At 39.4% G+C, this 18,924-nt stretch overlaps 1 protein-coding gene across 3 annotated transcripts in view; it reads left to right on the top strand.

The window, feature by feature from the left end:
• Positions 1 to 14,100: 14,100 nt before the first annotated feature.
• Positions 14,101 to 18,924, top strand: part of LOC138691355 (zinc finger protein 235-like) — a 35,313-nt gene continuing 30,489 nt past the window's right edge. For 2 of the 3 annotated variants that reach the window (XM_069813256.1, XM_069813258.1), the window contains exons 1-2: positions 14,101 to 14,227; positions 14,724 to 14,821. In XM_069813256.1, the coding sequence (XP_069669357.1) occupies positions 14,729 to 14,821 (93 nt within the window). In that variant the 5' untranslated portion in view covers positions 14,101 to 14,227; positions 14,724 to 14,728. The remainder of the gene's footprint in view (positions 14,228 to 14,723; positions 14,822 to 18,924) is intronic. The other variant, XM_069813257.1, reaches the window with a different exon arrangement.

Here is an 18,924-nt window from a genome sequence, read left to right as displayed (position 1 = left end):
CTTTCTAATATGCAAATTAATAAGCGGCCGTGTACAAGTTCAAATACAGAAATACCACAGAATATGACGTGTTACACCAACATTCCAACTCAAAACAGATTTCAGCCTTTAGCTACGGAAAACAGTATGGAGGAACCTTCTGCTGCTTCTACACTTCAAAAGGAAAAAATTCCACCTATCTGCTTATAGAACATTGAGAACTATCAGCACTTATTACAAAACATACAGAATCATGTACAATCAGAATTTCATACGGAGTTGAAAGGTTCAATCATAAAAGTATACGCATCAACATCCAACGATTTTCGATCACTTTCTACTTACTTTGATTCAATTCATCAACAATATTATACTTATAAAAATCCCTCTGAAAATAAATTTTCTGCTGTTATTCGAAATGTACCCTACTCTCTAAGTGACCACGAGATAAAAGTCGCACTTGAAGAACTTAACTATCCAGTACATAACGTAACGAGACTCCAAGTAAAGAACAAACAGCCCACTCCACTTTGTGCAATAGAACTAGACAACAATGACCAAGGTAAATCAATATTAAATCTAAATCACCTATTTTACAGTGTAGTTAAAGTCTAATTCAGACGCCAATCCAAAGAGATTCCTCAGTGTACAAGGTGCCAAAATTTTGGTCATACTAAGAACTATTGTCAACTTGAACCACGCTGTGTACGATGTCTAGAGGCTCATCATTTCTCTCAATGCCCTAATCCTAAAACAACACCGCCTCAGTGCGTGAACTGTCAACAACAACATCCAGCTAATTACAGAGGCTGCGAACACTATTTACAATTGAAGGAAACATTCTCACGTGATGTTCAGTTACGACAAGAACAACGGACTCATGTTCCAGAATCTTCGCAACCATTACTTTAACGCAACGTAGATTCCCAGAATCAAGCAAATCTTTCAATGTCTCAACCATCTACGTCAAAATTTGAAGCAAATTCTCGATCTAACACGTATGCAAATGCAGTGAAAGGATCCTTTAATCAGAGTCATCGTCGCCCTATAAATCAACCTGCTCCAGAATCTTCCTCTACATCTCCCTTAACTGATCTACTCTCTAAGATTATCCCACACATTATCACTCTCTTGACTCCATTCTTGTCAGAAATTAAAGATTACTTTATCTCTGCTCTGTCATCTTACTTCCAGAATGGCAGCAAATAATATAATTTCTATTCATCAGCTCACTATAATCAATTGGAATGCTGGTATTAGAATGAAACGATCTTCTCTGATTGCCTTTTTGTCAACACACAATATTATGATAGCCTGCATCACAGAAACTCACCTTCTTCCAAACGAAGCCTTCACTGTTCCACGATATAAAATATATAAATATGATAGGAATGCTTCAACTTCATCTGGTGGTGTTGCCATTTTAATTAAACATAATATTACACATCTTCAGGTCCTTCTTCCTTATACATCTGATATGGAAACAGTCGGAATCAATATTAAGTGTCAAAGTAATTATGATTTTGTTTTATTTTGTGCTTATAAGCCCCCAAAATATTTGCTAAATACTGCATACCTTGCTCTATTATTTCCCTCTGTCGGTTCAACACTTCTTGTGGGCGATCTAAACTGCAAACACACATCATGGGGCTGCAGAGTAACGAACCCAAATGGACATCGTCTTTACGACTGTATTAACAACCCTGGTCTCCATATTCTGGCACCAACTGAACCAACACACTATCCATATAATCCCGTCAACCTTCCTGATATCCTTGGTATTGGAATTCAAAAGAATATGCATTTACCAACTTATATTGCATCATTAACAGCACTTGATTCAGATCATTGCCCAGTGTTGATTACTTTCCACTTGTCTCCTAATGTAACACCTAAAGTGCAACGCCTTACTAATGGTTTTGTTGACTGGGATAAATTTCAGTTGACTCTAGACTCAATGATAGTCACAGAATATCATCCACTAACAGCTAAAGACATTGACAATGATGTTCAACATTTTACGGACACAATATGTTCATGTATAAATTATTCTACAGTGTGCTCCAAGCGGCCATTAACCCGCTACTACTTACCATCCTCCATACTCCAATTAATTAAGGAAAAACATCGTATTCGTAGACAATGGCAACGAGAGAGGCAACCATGGCAACGGAAGAAACTGGTTTATCTCATACGATTAGTCAAGACAAATCTTGAACAACACCGTCTGCAGTCGTATCAGTCTTACTTATCATCTCTATCTGCAGCTGATAATGCTCTTCGGTACGCCACAAAGCGTATTCTGCGCGAGCCAACAGCCATCCCGACACTTCGTCTAGACTCTCAAATAGCCATAGACCCAGAGTCGAAATGTAATTTGCTTGCATCCCATTATCAACATGTATTCACCCCAAATGAGAATAAAAATGAACAGACTACCTCTGAATTAGAAAAAGAACTTATAGAAAATATAAATAAACCGACTTGCCAGAGAAAATTTCCTATACTACTCCGCAAGAATTGTCTCACTTCATTCAACGGCTTCCAAATAAAAAATCTCCAGGTCATGATATTATACCCAACATTGTACTAAAGAAGCTTACCAACAAAGCTCTTACTTACTTGACGATAATTTTCAATGTTGCCATTTTAATTGGGTACTTTCCTAGAGCCTGGAAGCTTGCTGAAATCATTGTTTTTCATAAACCTAACAAACCTAAGCAATTGCCATCTAGTTATCGACCAATTAGCTTACTGCACACGCTATCGAAATTGTTTGAGAAGGTTATTCATCATCGCATTTGTAAATTTACGTTCCAAAACAAGATAATACCAGATTTTCAGTTTGGCTTTCGTCCGAAACATTCTACAACACACCAACTGCAAAGAGTCACTGAATTCATTATAAAAGGCTTTGAAGAAAAACAGTATACTGCCGCTGTGTTTCTGTATATTGCCCAAGCATTTGGTACTGTTTGGCATGATGGTTTAGCGCTAAAATTATATAGAATTGGCTTTCCTGACTATCTCACACACATCGTGAAAAGTTTTTTATCTGAGGGTCAGTTCTCAGTACGTATAGATGGCATGAAATCAACGCTTCGTCCAGTTTTAGCCGGAGTACCACAAGGATGTATACTGTCACCACTTCTCTTCAATCTCTTCACATATGACATTCCATGTTTACAACCTTCACACGTAACTATGTATGCTGATGATACAGTTCTCTTTTATTCTCATAGTAACCAAAATACTGCAATCAGCACTCTTCAGACATCCTTACAGGAGCTGTCTAAATGGTTCTCCGACTGGAGATTACTACTCAACATTACCAAGACAGAAGCTAAAATCTTCTCTTTAAGGCCTATTCATAATCCACCTCCTTTGATTCTTCTAAATGAACAAGTTACATGGCCCTCTAGTCCAGAAACTGTAAAATATTTGGGACTATTATTAGTCACGAAACCTTCTTCGTTCTCTCTTCTTTTTCATCACTATTTCTCTCCGCCGGCCGCCATTGCATGCGGAACGCCCACCACATCATCACAGCCATTTTCACCTCTCCATCCCCGCTGTTTTTGTTCTTGCCACGTCCGCCACCATGACGGGATTTGTTAACAATGCCTGATAAGGCTTTATTCTTCTTCCCCTTCTAATTCTTATATCTATTATTAGGTTAAGTTTCTTAGGTTTATAACTCCCGTCTGACCAGCGGGAATCTTTCCTATCCCCGTGGTCCTGTCCCACGGTTTCGAGCGCGACTTCCAACTTGTGTGGCCCGACAGGGCGCCCAGCAACGAAGCAATAGTGGACCCTTCATACTGCCCCTATATGCAAGTCTAGGTGCGGAGCCCGGACCAGTAGTCATGTACACTCACGTGGAGCCCCAATGGGGGCCCGGAGCGACTTAAACGTCCCGGTGACCGATTCTGCTCGCCGGGACGGATATATCGCTCCGACATGTTACCGCTGACGTATGGGTGTCGCAGTTTAATCAACCACAAGTCCCCTGAAGCTGCGTGCGGTCTCGGATTGCTCCGGCTTTGGGAGGGTCGGTCGGAGATAGCCGCAGTAGTCTGGCACATGTATTCAGTGTAGAGTGGGGAGCCACGGGCGGTTATTCCCGTGGTAGGGGCATAAAACTGCGACACGCCTCTGGTGTAAGACTTGCCATTAGGTGTGTAATGACCAGTTTGAAGGGTAACTTGCGTGAAGTGGGTTGCTTGGGATCGGGCTGTGGGGGGTCCCCACGGCCGGCACAGACCGAGAAGACTTTTTTGGTGTCTTTTTCTTCCGCCCCCCCCGGTGGCAGGCTGACGCCGACGGTTCCCTAGCGGGGGCCAGTTTCAAAATGGCTTCTACGCGCTCTTCTTCTCCTCCTTCAGTAAAAGCTAATAAGAAACAAAAGACAGGAGAAAGTACGACTGGTGGTCATATGACGAAAATTGCTATGGAATTGGACCCTGAGAAAGTTACTGTAAAAGTGCCGCCTCCGAAGTTTATCAGTATCACATTGGACGGAACGGAAAAAACTATGAAAGACATTAGTCCATTCTACGTGAGACTTGCGCTCGATGGACTCGTTGGGAAGGTCAGAAATGCAACTCGACTCCGCAATGGTAGTCTCCTCGTTGAGACTGCATCTGCAAAACAGAGTGAGACGGTGTTGAAAGCAAAGTTGCTGGGGTCATACCCCATCAGAGTTGAACGACACTCCTCGCTTAACACCACGCGAGGAGTTGTGCATACAGATTCTCTAGATGGTCTATCAGATGAAGAGATCCAATTAGAGCTGGCGGAACAGTCCGTATCCAAGGCTTACCGTTTAATACGGAAGCGGGACGGACGGACTGAACCCCTGAGCACAGTCTTTCTGACCTTTGAAACGTCTCTCTTGCCAGAATATAACTTTGTTGGGTATGAGCGTGTCCCTGTGCGTACGTACGTGCCGAACCCAATGCGGTGCTTTAGGTGCCAACGGTTCGGACATACGCAAAAACGTTGCACAAACAATATCATCTGTGCAAAGTGCGGCGGTGCAGACCATGGGGATACCCCATGTACTGGCGCCGAGCACTGTGTGAATTGTTCTGGGGACCATGCTTCAAATTCTAAAAACTGCCCAAAGTATATGCTGGAAAAGACGATTCAAGAGCTTCGAGTCCGGGAAAATATTAGCTTCTTTGAGGCACGTAAGCGTATTTTAGATAAAGAAACGAAGGCAACTGAAAAGTCCTATGCGTCTGTATTGCAGAGAGCAACAGAGGGAATCGATGCCACCACACAAACGCCACCTCTTACAAACATACCTGGGAAGCGAATTGAGATCGCAACCCAGACATATGTAGACGCCGCTACTCAGACTGCTGAGTCAGACGACACTTGTGGACTTGACATCAGGCCTTACGTCCCTAAGAAAATTATTGCTATGACAGCAGAGAAGGATTGTAGGCCTAGTAGAACACCAGAACGTCGCACTCCTAGTTCGGGTGGCAGGTCGAGATCACGCTCTCGATCACGTCCTCGATCAAGATCGCGATCAGGAGTGCGACGAACTGCAAGTGAGTCGCCGGAGTCGAAGACAAAGCAGTCGCAGGCAAAAGCATCTTCCCATAGAAAGGAAAAGAAGAGAAGATCCCCTGTTAAGCCACCAACATGATATAGCTCCTCTTAATGACTGATATTGTACAGTGGAATGTGAACGGTGTACGCAGCAGATATACAGAACTACAGCAATTGATCTATCATGAAAACCCTGCTATTTTATGTCTCCAGGAGACACACCTTCGGCCCGAAAACTCCCTAAGTATCTCGGGATACTACGTTCACCGGTACGATCACCTTGCCGGTATTCGTGCCAACGGAGGTTGTGCTCTCCTATTCCGCCAAAGTATCTTTTCCTCTGTTATCAACATCAACAGCCCACATCAATGCATAGCCGCTCGAGTCACTCTACCTTCCATCCAGTTCTCAATAGTCTCTGTATATATACCCCAGACACACCTTTCACAGTGCATGACATTAAAGACATTTTCTCGCAGGTACCTGCTCCATATCTGGTAGTGGGGGATTTTAATGCATCCCACCACTCATGGGGCTCAAATTCCGATGATGACAGAGGAAATAAAATAGCAGAGGTATGTACCCGTCTAAATCTTGTTACCTTGAATTCAGGGGAAGCAACACATCTCTCCTTAGCTTACGGTACATACTCCATGATAGATATCTCCATTTGTAGCCCAGTTTTGTCCACGCATTTCGAGTGGTCTGTGATTCACGACCTACATGGTAGTGACCACTATCCCATTCGAATGCGTATGTCCGCTTTACGTCCGGCGGAATCTCAATCTCCAAACTGGGTTCTTAAAAAGGCGGACTGGGTCGGATTTTCGGAGTCCATATCATTCGATGATAACGAACATGAAAATGTGGACTCCGTAGTAGACCATTTCTCAAATGTGGTTATGAAGTCAGCGGAATTATCTATCCCCCGGTCGTCCTGCAGGCCAAAACGCTTCTCTGTCCCCTGGTGGACAGATGCCTGCAGAAATGCAATACGTGACCGCAAACGTGCTTTACGCCAATTTGAGCGCCATCCGACCCAAGAATATTTTGTCCAGTTTAAACGTCTTCGAGCCAAAGCTCGTCGCAATATGTGCGATGCTAAGAAGACGTCCTGGACAAATTACGTCAGTTCATTGAAACACAACGTCCCAGCTAACACCATATGGGACAAAGTCCGTCGAATGATGGGGAAACGTAGTTCTGTAATTCCGGGCCTTCTAAACAATGGAGTAACGACCACCAGTCCAATAGACATTGCTGAAATATTTGCCACCACATTTTCACAAATAAGCAGCTCAAATAATTACGACCCGGAAATTCTGAAAATCAAAGATACTGCAGAAAAACGAAACCTAAATTTTCAATCTGACAGCACTCAAGACTACAATGCACCGTTCACATCCGAGGAGCTGGAGGCGGCACAAGACACATCCCCTGATACCTCCCCTGGCCCTGATAACATCCATAACCGCATGCTTCGTCATCTTCCACCAGCTGGAAAATCCTTTCTTCTGTCTATGTACAATAGAATCTGGACTGAGGGTGTATTTCCAGCTGCTTGGCGTTCTGCCATTGTAATTCCAGTCCAGAAACCGGGAAAGGACCCTTCTTTACCTGGCAATTACAGGCCAATCTGTCACACCAGCTGTGTGTGCAAGGTTATGGAAAAGATGATAAGCAAACGCCTGATGTGGGTACTCGAATCGGGAAACCGATTATCTAACATCCAATGTGGTTTTCGCAAGCGCAGATCCGCCGCAGACCATCTTGTTCGGCTGGAGACCGCCATTAGAGATGCTTTCCTCAAGAAGGAACATCTTGTGGCGGTCTTCTTTGATCTAGAAAAGGCTTACGATACCACGAGGCGTTTTGGAATTCTGCAAACCCTGTATGACTGGGGACTTCGTGGAAGTCTGCCAACGTTTATTGCGAAGTTCATGGCAGAGCGGTATTTCCGAGTTCGAGTAGGCACCACTCTTTCTAACGAACATCTCCAAGAAAATGGCGTTCCGCAGGGGTCTGTATTAAGTGTTCTTCTTTTCTGCATTGCGATCAATGGCATTGCCCACTGTGTAGGTAACCGAGTATCTTCTCTCTTGTACGTTGATGACTTCAGTCTATATTACAGTTCCCGATACCTCCCATCTATCGGTCGACAGTTGCAACTGGTCATCAATGTGCTATCGGAGTGGTCTCTTCGCAATGGCTTTAAATTCTCCACTCAAAAGACGCAGTGTGTCCACTTCTACAACCAACGTGGACTCTATCCACATCCTGAACTGCGTCTTAATGGAGTGGATTTGCAATATACAGACACTGCGAGGTTTTTGGGCCTTATCTTTGATTATAAATTAACGTGGGAGGCGCATATCCGTGATTTGAGAAGGCGTTGTGAAAAATCTTTAAACATTTTACGCCTTTTGTCAGGGGTTCGCTGGGTTGCAGACCGCATAGTGCTTTTACGTCTGTATCGTTCTCTTATCCGTTCAAAGCTGGATTATGGCTGTTTTATCTATGGCTCAGCAAATAAATCTAAGCTACGTTTCTTAGACACTATCCATCATCATGGGATACGACTCGCTACAGGTGCCTTCCGAACGAGTCGGATAGCGAGCCTGTATTGTGAAGCGGGGGAACCATCACTGTATCGGCGACGTAATGTCCTGTTGTGCTCATATGCGGTTAAACTCCGCTCGCAGCCTGAGCACAATTCTTTCGACTCTTTCCATCATTCGTCTCTTTACGGCCGATACAGTGAAAATCCACGGAGACCTCGTCCAGCAGGTGTGCGATTCCGTGAACTGCTCTCTGAGCTCGACGTCGATCTACCATCCGTTCGCACACTACAATACACCACCACTCCACCGTGGATTATGCGACGCCCCATGTTTGATGTAAGCCTGAACCAAAGTTTTAAGAATTTTACACCAGCTTTTGTTTATAGACTTCGTTATAGTGAACTTTTATCCCGATATCCAAATTATTCTTTAGTTTATACTGACGGATCCCGAGTAAATGATTGTGTTGGTTGCTCCTTCGTTGCAAATGGACAGATATTTAAATATAAACTGAGCGAATATATCAGTGTTTTTACTGCAGAATTATATGCTTTTTACAGAGTTTTATTGTTTTTAATTCGAGAACCTCGGGGCAGATACCTAATCTGCTCCGACTCTTTAAGTGCCATTCAGTCTTTGCAGTGTCTCTATTCAGAGGATCCCCTTGTGTTAAGAACTCAGCAGCTGTTCCACACACTCCTAAGCTCTGATTGCGAGATTGGAGTGGTGTGGATTCCTGGCCATGTCGGAATTCGTGGGAATGAGGCCGCAGATGCTGCAGCCAAAGATGGTGCCACGAATGGCACTCTGGTATATTGGCGCGAGAGGTGGCAAGACTTACAAAATTATTTGAAATGTAGAATATGGTGGCAATGGGAAGGAGAATGGTCTGCACAAGAGGAAAACAAATTACGAAGAATAAAGAATACTGTCCGAGTTTGGGATTCGTCCACGAGAGCGTTACGACACGAAGAAGTTTTACTCACCCGGTTGAGGATTGGCCACTGTTATCTGACACATGGCCATCTGCTACGTGGCGAGCTTCAGCCGGAGTGTGATCTATGCCATGTTCCACTTACGGTGGAACATTTTTTATTACATTGTAGAAAATATGACCGTGTCCGTCGGCAATATGGAATTCGGCCGACTCTTCGTGACGTTCTTGGAAATGATTTTAATTGTACAAATGCAGTCCTGAGATTTTTATCGAGTACTGGACTTGACAGGGTAATTTAGTTTTCGACCCGTTTTAATTATCCTCCGGACCCTTTACATCCGGAGGTTACACTTGTTATTTAGTATATAAGTTTTCTAACAAACTTGACATTCGGACCTTTTACATGCGAGTATTTTAGAAATACGCCAGATAATTTATTTATGGTAGAATTTGTATTGTTATTTTATCTCTATTTAAATATTAGTTAAGGTCAGATTTTTATAATGTTTTATGCATCACCCTGTTGAAACTGCATTTGTGTACCTCGTTTTAATCGTGACAACGTTTTTTTAGTTCTTTAAGCATTCTGATTATTGTATAGTTTCTGTTGTGTAAATAATTTTAGATAAGGGCGCAAATAGCCATAGATGCTGACGCGCCCTTTTTAAACCCCACTAACTAACTAACTAGACACGAAACTTACATGGAATGCCCATATAACTCGCATTGTTACTCTAGTCTCTTCCAGAATTCGAAAATTATACCCCTTGGTTAATAGATGTTCACAAAATGCATTGGATTGTTCAATGCTACTCTACACTTCGCTTGTACGAGCTCTTTTAACTTATGCAGCGTCAGTGTGGGGGACAGCAAAAAAGACTCACATGCATCGCCTACACGTTCTCCAGAACAAGTTTCTGCGAACAGCAACAAATGCCCCCTGGTTTGTAAGAAATCAACAACTGCATCAAGAATTGGGAATTCTTCAACAAACTTCCTGACGTTCCTGGAGCTGTGTCATATAACATTGGAGCAAGATCTTGTCAGCCATCTAGACTTAAAAGGAAACTTCCTCAAGACATCTTTCTCAGCGATACTGACGACTCTTCATAAATTTAACACGGAAATCATTATCATAATTTTATTCACATAATTCACAAAATGATTAATTGACTAATTAAAATTATTTAGAGGAGCCTTTAGAGCCAACCTCAGCATGATATTCTTTACGTGACATTCCATAATTTAACAGTGGTCTGTATAGCAAGTTGCTGGTCGACCAATAAATAAATCATATAAAAAAACTAGTGGTGTATTTCTATACACAAAAGTGCCCAGGCTCTGTGATTTCGGTATTACACTGACGTTCGAAGATATCTGACCTATGATTTATTATGGTTTAATAAGTGATAACATTTTCTGAGAAATGATATCTTTTTCCAAGAGTGTCAAATCACCCCGCTTTTTCCATTCCGTATGGTAAAAAAGGATATGCATTTAAATCAATGTAACATTGCCAGTTTCTCACTTCTAAGCGATATGAACATTTAAAGACTAATTTAGGACACAAACGAAATAAAATGCAAAAATAGCACGAAAATATTATAACCTAAACTATATGTTCGAAATGACACAACATATTAATTCTTAATAGTGATAAAATATCGATAATAGTCAGTATTTTCCAAATTTGATAATTGAGGTGGTTTGAAACAAAGGGATGTAAGTGACATTAAAAAAATTATTTAAGTGCATTCAGGGTAAACTAATTGAAAATTTCAGTGATAAAGGGATATTATCGTTTAACCACATCGCACGTAAACATTTAAAATTAAAACTTCATTGCATTTACGACTGCTTAGTAACTTTTAATATAACGTGAAGTGCACTCATACCCCTTAGCTTCTGACCACCTCAATTGTTTTAGACTGACATGGATAACTGCTTAATGTGAGAGAAGTAAGGTAATATCCTACGAAAAGATTAATTGTTGATCCTACAGAATATATCTAATATGGTAACAATTGATATTAGAGGAGAAAAATTCGTTTCGGCGATTCGATTCGGTGCTGTGGATTGAACTTCGGCGTAGTTCAATGGTTAGGGCGCTTAGTACGTAGAACCAAGGACCCGGGTTCGATTCCCGGCGCCGGAGCGAATTTTTCTCCTGTAATATCAATTGTTACCAGAACATTTATATTCTGTACGATCAAAATTAATCTTTACGTAGATTCTTCGCCCAACAGTGTAAATTACTCTGGAATCCCGACCACCAAGTCCCTCAATTGAATGCGCTCCTTGCATAATGACAGTTGACTTAATATAAATGTCAACATACTTCTCGAACTCGGAGTCAGGCCACAAAAGGGAAAGATACTGGAGGAGAGGGATTCGACCCGATACTGTGGATTCAACTTCGGCGTAGCTCAATGGTTAGAGCGCTTGGTACTTAGAACCAGGTTCCGGGTTTGATCCCCGGCGCCGGTGATAATTTTTCTCGTCTAATATCAATTGAAAAAAAAAATAATAATAATAGGTCTAATATTAATAATAATTTTAACAATATAGGAGGTTCACTGCAGCACTTCAATCAAGTCTGAGGTGCCATGTTTTATCCGACTTTCCCCACATAATAATGTTAATAATAAATGTCCAGGAATTATATTGGCTACATATAAAAATCATAAAAGTGCCCTGGTGCCGTACGTCCTCGAAAAGTAATACTCTGGCGCCCAAGAGCCCGCCAGGACTCCAATACACCCCTGGTGTCAACAAGAAATAGGTTACCTTCAATATAAGGCTCAGCCTTCCTACATCCCATTTCCAACTAAGGAAATGCGTAACCGGTAGGCCTAAATTCTGATTATTGCTATGCAGCAATAAACAATTTACCCCTAGAGTTTCAGGTACAATTTATCGGCATACGTATTTTTTTATCCGAGTGAGTTACGAATTTACATCGATTTCGGATTGATTTCAACAGAAGCGGCTCGCCCATAAGAGCTGCGGAGCTGCAGCACTCCCTGCTTTGACAAGAATATAAAAATATTTATTTTAATTTGTAAAATAATTGTTACAGCTTTTATTGGTAAATTGCTTGATATTTCATCTGGCCGGGAATATGTACTATTATCTTATGCATAATCTTTTTGCGCGTCGACTTTATTGGAATTGACACTACATTCAAAGCCGTCTTGGGATCTCCAGGGTGAGACAGCTCAAATAGTGAGTGTGGCTTGTATAGTCAGGGCAGAGAGGGTGAAGGGAGGCGGAGGTAGACTGTCGCTGTTTAAAACCCAAATTTCGCTGCAGTGGCTTGCAGAGCCAGGCCTCAACGGGAGATCTTTCCTCCCCTTCGATACCGCTATTGTTATGCTATATCAAATGGATTCTGTATTCCCTTGAAACCGATTGCCAAAATTTTTATTTTCTCTTCACATACTTGTTGTATAATCCTATCGAGTTAATATAACGAAATTAATATTCTCTTTTGTCTTATTATTACGTATATATCCAACTTCCAGCAGAACCTAATATTTGCCTTAACTCGAAATGATTGCACGAATAGAATCCTTTTGATATATAATACGTAAAATACGAAAGAGACTTCTTTTCCAGTGTCAGAAAATTGTTGACCATCAGTATATCCGAGTGTAGCTCTGGTGTGACATCTTAGTACCGTGACCGTAACGTAACCAGTGCAAATGTGCAAGCATGAGTGTGTGTGAATTACAGAATGTTAATTTTATTTTCCTCAACTTTCCCTTGCGGAGAGATTTATGTGAAATTAAAGGGTCGTCCGTTACCCGACATAAATCTTACTCAAGCTTCATCCAGCCAAAATAGTGTATTTATGTAAGGAAGTGTAACAATGAAATTTACGCTAAGCATTTGTGGTTACGTGGATCTGAACAAAAAAATAATGCTGTATTTTGTTTTCCTTGCCCCCTCTTCGGTGGTGATTTTGGATGGACTAGGAGTGATGTGACAGATTTAGGACATATGTCCCTAAAAATTATGTGGATGTGAACAAAAAAATAATGCTGTATTTTGTTTTCCTTGCCCCCTCTTCGGTAGTGATTATGCATGGACTAGGAGTGATGTGACAGATTTAGGACATTTGTCCCTAAAAATTAAAAAGCACGAATCTTCGCAGTCTCACCTGAAAAATGTTGTTTCATTGGTTATGTTAGGCAAAACTAATATTACTGCGCAACTAAGTGAAGCGTACAGAAAAACATTCTCAAACGTAACGAAGAAGTGAGAAAAAATCGTGAAATTGTTAAAAAAATATTGACTGTATCAAATTTCGTGGCCAATATGAACTTCCCCTTACGGGACATGATGAAAAAATGATTCGAAAAACCCTGGTGTATTTCGTGTGGTCCACATCTGTGGAGTAACGGTCAGCGCGTCTGGCCGCGAAACCAGGTGGCCCGGGTTCGAATCCCGGTCGGGGCAAGTTACCTGGTTGAGGTTTTTCCGGGGTTTTCCCTCAACCCAATATGAGCAAATGATGGGTAACTTTCGGTGCTGGACCCCGGACTCATTTCACCGGCATTATCACCTTCATATCATTCAGACGCTAAATAACCTAGATGTTGATAAAGCGTCGTAAAATAAACCAATAAAATAAATAAAAAAATATTTCGTGGGTTGCTACAGTTCGTGGGTAATCTAAACGAGTCTCTCAAAAATCATTTGGAACATGCCACTGTCTTTATAGGTAATTGTAAAAAAATACGGAATGAACTGTTAGGTTGGTAGATTGCATGTTGAGTGTCTGCCGATCTGAAATTCAGACTGAAATCGATGGTGTTAGCTTCTTTTTAGCGATCATGGCAAATGATGCCACAGTCGTCTCCCAATAAGTCAAGAAGTTTTGGTTTTTCGATATGTAGTGCATTTGTTTTTGTCCTATACTTATTAGTAATGATATCAAGGAATGAAATTTGTATGTACCAAAATCTACTGCAGCTCCCCCAATCCACAAGTCCACGACACGCCACTGGATATCAGTCATAAAAATAAAATTCATTCATAATGCTTTCTACAGTATCACGGATCACGGCTATCTTGATCTCTATACTGCTGAACATGCACTCAAATGAAATAGCTCTATAATTTAAAAAATGTCGCTTTAATGTTAGGATTCGGCGAATATTTCAGTGCGGAACGCTGATAACAGGTATATAATATGTACATTTATTTATTACTTTCGGTAAAACTAGCACTGAGGTAGTTCCGGTGGTTTCGGAAGTGAAAAGCGTTGAATTTGTACGGGAATTTTTGTGGAGATGCTGTCAATCGTGCAGCCAGGCATTTTTCTTGGGGGTGGTCCAATAAAAGGATGACGTTGTAATGATGCTCACACACACATACAAACATACCGTTTTCTATTTTTTTTTTTTTTTTTTTTTTTTTTTTTTTGCAAAACAAAGTCCAGTCTTCTTGGCTTTCTCTTTAGTTCGTTAACAACATCTTGTGTAGAAACTGTGATATCACGACGGATGTTAAATAAAAAGTGTTATGTACGTGAAACATTTAGGTAAAATTATAGATAACGGAATTATATGATATCGATGCTTAAAAATTCAGTAAAAATATTACAACTTATCACTTTGAGGGAGGGAGGGAGCTCAAAGTTCGCAAATGAATGGCAATTTATTGATAATTTCTTTCAGTTGTCATGGATTTGATCAAGATGGAAAGCAAGGTCGATCCATTGGCTATAAAAAGAAATGATGACGCTTATTTAGAAGAGAAGCCACCTTCGTCTGAGGTATATTTTATGAAATTATTACCCATTACATTCGCAGTTTATAATAATATGTTGTGAAATAGAAAATCATGTATCTTTTAAAATATATTCAACATACAGAAAGTAATTAAACTAAGGCTGGATATCCTCTTATTTTTTTATCATTATGTCACAGGTATATTTCTTTTGATTTACGCTTTATGATACATTATCAGGTTCTTGATTTGAAGTATGATTTGCAACACTTTTTAATATAAGTTTGTTTTATCAACAAAGCAAATCTTTTCAAGTTTTCTCTTTTGTAACTAACGAGATTGGTATATAAGTTCGCAAATAAAATATTGTGTTTGGTATATAAGTTCGCAAATAAAATATTGTGATAAATGTCGGAAAGGGCACCTAGGTGAAACAGATACAACTTCAGTTCGGCACCTTTTAGCATATTAAGATAAGTTTTGATGAGTATATCATGCAACCCCTGCTATAAAAGTACCGGTATTCATTTTGTACATTTCTTCCATACTGAACTCTTTGGCTTGAGTTGAATATTCTGGGACTTATTTGTAATTACCTAAGAAGGTCTATTGTCTCAAAATTTTTGTCTTCCATGTCTTTTGTTGATCAGTATTTGTAAAGTGTATGAAGAACAAATTCATCTAAATACAAATGTAAAGACAACTTCACATTAAAACAATAAAAATATAAACATAAATGAATGAGCATATTAACGAAGCATATTAACGAACTTCTGTTGTTTAAGTTGTTGGTGTCAATATTACCGTTATATTTTCTTGGGCTTGTATGGTGTAAAACCTTAAGTAAATTTAGCAGCCACTACCTGTCATTATCACACGATCATTACAGTGGACATTTTTTGTGTCATATTTTTACCATTAAATAAATAATCAACATATTCTTAGCACATTGCTTTCAACTTTATTGATATAGTTTTGGTTTTCTTTCTTCTGACTTAAGAAACGATTCTGAGTTTTTATTCTTATTGAGTATAACTTACAAGAAAAATACTTACTTACTTACTTACTTACTTACTTACTTACAAATGGCTTTTAAGGAACCCGGAGGTTCATTTTAGTCCTCATATAAGCTCGCTATCGGTCCCTGTCCTGAACAAGATTAATCCAGTCTCTACCATCTTATCCTACCTCCCTCAAATCCATTTTTTGTATTATCCTTCCATTTACATCTCGGTCTTCCCACAGGTCTTTTTCCCTCCGGTCTCCCACACATTTCTGGATTTGCCCATACATGCTATATGCTCTGCCTATCTCAAACGTCTCAATGTAATGTTCCTAATTATGTAATGTGAAGAATATAATGCGTGCAGTTCGGCGTTGTGTAAATTTCTCCATTCTTCTGTAACTTCGTCCCTCTTAGCCCCATACATTTTCGTAAGAACCTTATTCTCGAGGACCCTTAACCTCTGTTTCTCTCTCAAAGTGAGAGTCTAAGTTTCACAACCATACAGAGCTACCGGTAAAATACAAGAAAATACTAGTATCGGAATTACATTAAATGGACTAGATGTCTTTAGTAGCTTCCAGATTAGATCTAGCCTACAGCAGAAATGTTTATTATGATTAATTGATGAACTAGTGGACTTACTCGTGTGTATAAAATCTAACAAAAAAGTGTCTACAGGAGTGTTTTGTTCGATGATAAAAGGTGCAAGGCAAAAATATCTATTAAAAATGAAGTCTAAATTAATATATTATGATCTAAAAGAAAAACTTCCAATTGTAAAAAAAATACTAATTTTTTCATAAATAAAACAACGAATGGAAATACTGGCCTTATGGCCGGTTTGTCCAAGTATTGTTAGAACACTTAACGACTGTTAAACCTTCAACAGTTTGTTAAATACAGTTTTTCCATTTGTTCAACACCAGTTTGGCTTAACAGATTCTTAACCGTTTGTTAACTTTAAATGTAGGATTTCAGACCGTTAACTCATTTAACAAACAGTTAAACATGGCGGATAACACCACAGCTGTTCAGACAAAAGTTGTAAAAATAACATGTTATGTTTGTCTTTGAGGAATGTTCAGAGTAAGGGCCGGTTTCACCATGCTTCAGTAAATCAGTCCAAATGAAACATTAACTAGTACTGAACATTAAAATATTTACACGAATACGTTTATATGTGCACTGTCTCCGTAGACTTCAAGCCGAATAGCTATATGTCTCTCGTCGCGCTAATTACGTCATGTCTCTCCGGTGGAGCAGTCAGTAGTGAGTTGGCTTGCCAACCCAGGGGCCTGTGTTCGATTCTCGGCGGTAACATTTTTTTTTATTAACGTAACTAATTTTTATACATGTTACCTTTCTTCATTTTTTAAATTTTGTGTAGTAGAACGAATTATTTCGAAAACCTGGCTCCACTAGAAGAATTTAAAAAACTCTTGGGAGATCAATTTTCTTCCCGAAATAAAACTAAGATAAACAAATTAAATAAAAATAAAAGAAATACACATGTGGATCTAATACACTGTCTACATGCCACCGGCGTCAATCACTGCCTGGCATTTTCGGGACATTGAGTCTACCAGATCGCGGAAATAGTTCTGGTCCTTAGCGAAATCTTCCCAGGTAGCCAGAACTTGATCCCAGAACTGATCTGGATTTTGAGGTGGGATGTCTCGATATTTGTCAATCCTCCTCTTTTTTTCATGCTTTTCCGTGGACCGTCATTGAACGTTTATGGCGGTGTGGGCGGGGGAAAATTAAATTTCCATCGGAAAGAAAACGATTATAAATTCCAAGAATCCAGCTCTTTCGCTTCTGTTTTAAAGCCAGTGCAAACATGTCTTATCGCTAGCTATAATATAATTCTAATAAATGAAAGTTAATATACCAATTAAGTTTTGTTATGTTTCAAATGCACATTATGTATTAATTTACTAATATTTCTTAGGAACCGGTATGTAGTTATAATAATTGATTTCATGTCTTAAAATAAAACTCAGTTGTATGTTACCTAGTTGACTAGTTTCAGCTTTGTCTCAGCCGTTTTTATGATATTCTAACCTATGATCAGTTTCTTCTAAAATTTTGAGTACCGGTACCACGATCTTCGTGACGCGGTATCTTTTGTGAATTTTTCTGTCATTCAAATTTTCAAAATGATCGGTTTTTAAATGGTTAACATTATCTCCATTTTACTCTTAATTTTCGAGCAGTTCCAGATATAACAATTCTGCGTCGAAACGTTCCGCCATTTTTATTGCAACTAAAGAATAATTAAAAATTTAAAGACGGAAATTTCTATCACTAAATTTAATGATAGTTTTACTGGTTCATTAGGCTAAAGATGCTTCGTGAGATATAAAAATGATTTAATGAACCAGTAAATACATTAATGAATCATTAAAACCTTAATGAAGCTTTGTGAAACTGGCCATAAGACTGGTAATATATAATTTAAAAGATATTTTGGAATATTAATATAGGGAAGATAATCTTTATAAGTCAACTGATTATCATACTGACGCTTATTTCGATGCTGAGCTATTATCCATTTAATATTGAGGAAATGTGCGATCTCAACGTGGCAAGAAATTGAAGTCAGATTTGAATATCCTACAAACAGAAATAGGCCACTTGTTCCAATTCACCAGCTACTATTAACTCTAGATTCTATGTTACTGGCTCTTCAACTATAGCCGATGTCAATAGTGCTTCAAAATACGCAGTGAGTAAATAATAAAATGTTTCAGCAGCAATTGCTTCTTTAGGACTAAATTACATATAATTTATACATGGACCTGAATTAGAGAATTTTATATGATACGGAATTCTCCTTGGGGTTTTGTGTACAGTTGACTACACACACATTCGTGTAATTATTGTCACCTGGTGGTCATAATGCTGAGATTTTTCTAAACAGAAATTCATATTTAGCATTATAAAATATAACCATACTTATAACACTAGTCTACAAATTATAACTTTGAAAATTGTGCCGAAATGAAACATTGTTACTATCCACATATTTGCCATGCTGAATCCAAAAATGGAACCCATTTTTCAGCAGCACCCTCAGATTTTCAGTTATTACCCTTATTACACTTCTGAAAAGTTCGATACCAACTAAGCAGTTCCACATT

Source organism: Periplaneta americana, chromosome 16 (genome assembly GCF_040183065.1).
Source record: "Periplaneta americana isolate PAMFEO1 chromosome 16, P.americana_PAMFEO1_priV1, whole genome shotgun sequence".
Taxonomy (NCBI): Eukaryota; Metazoa; Arthropoda; class Insecta; order Blattodea; family Blattidae; genus Periplaneta; species Periplaneta americana.
This window is presented reverse-complemented; position numbering and strand designations above follow the sequence as displayed.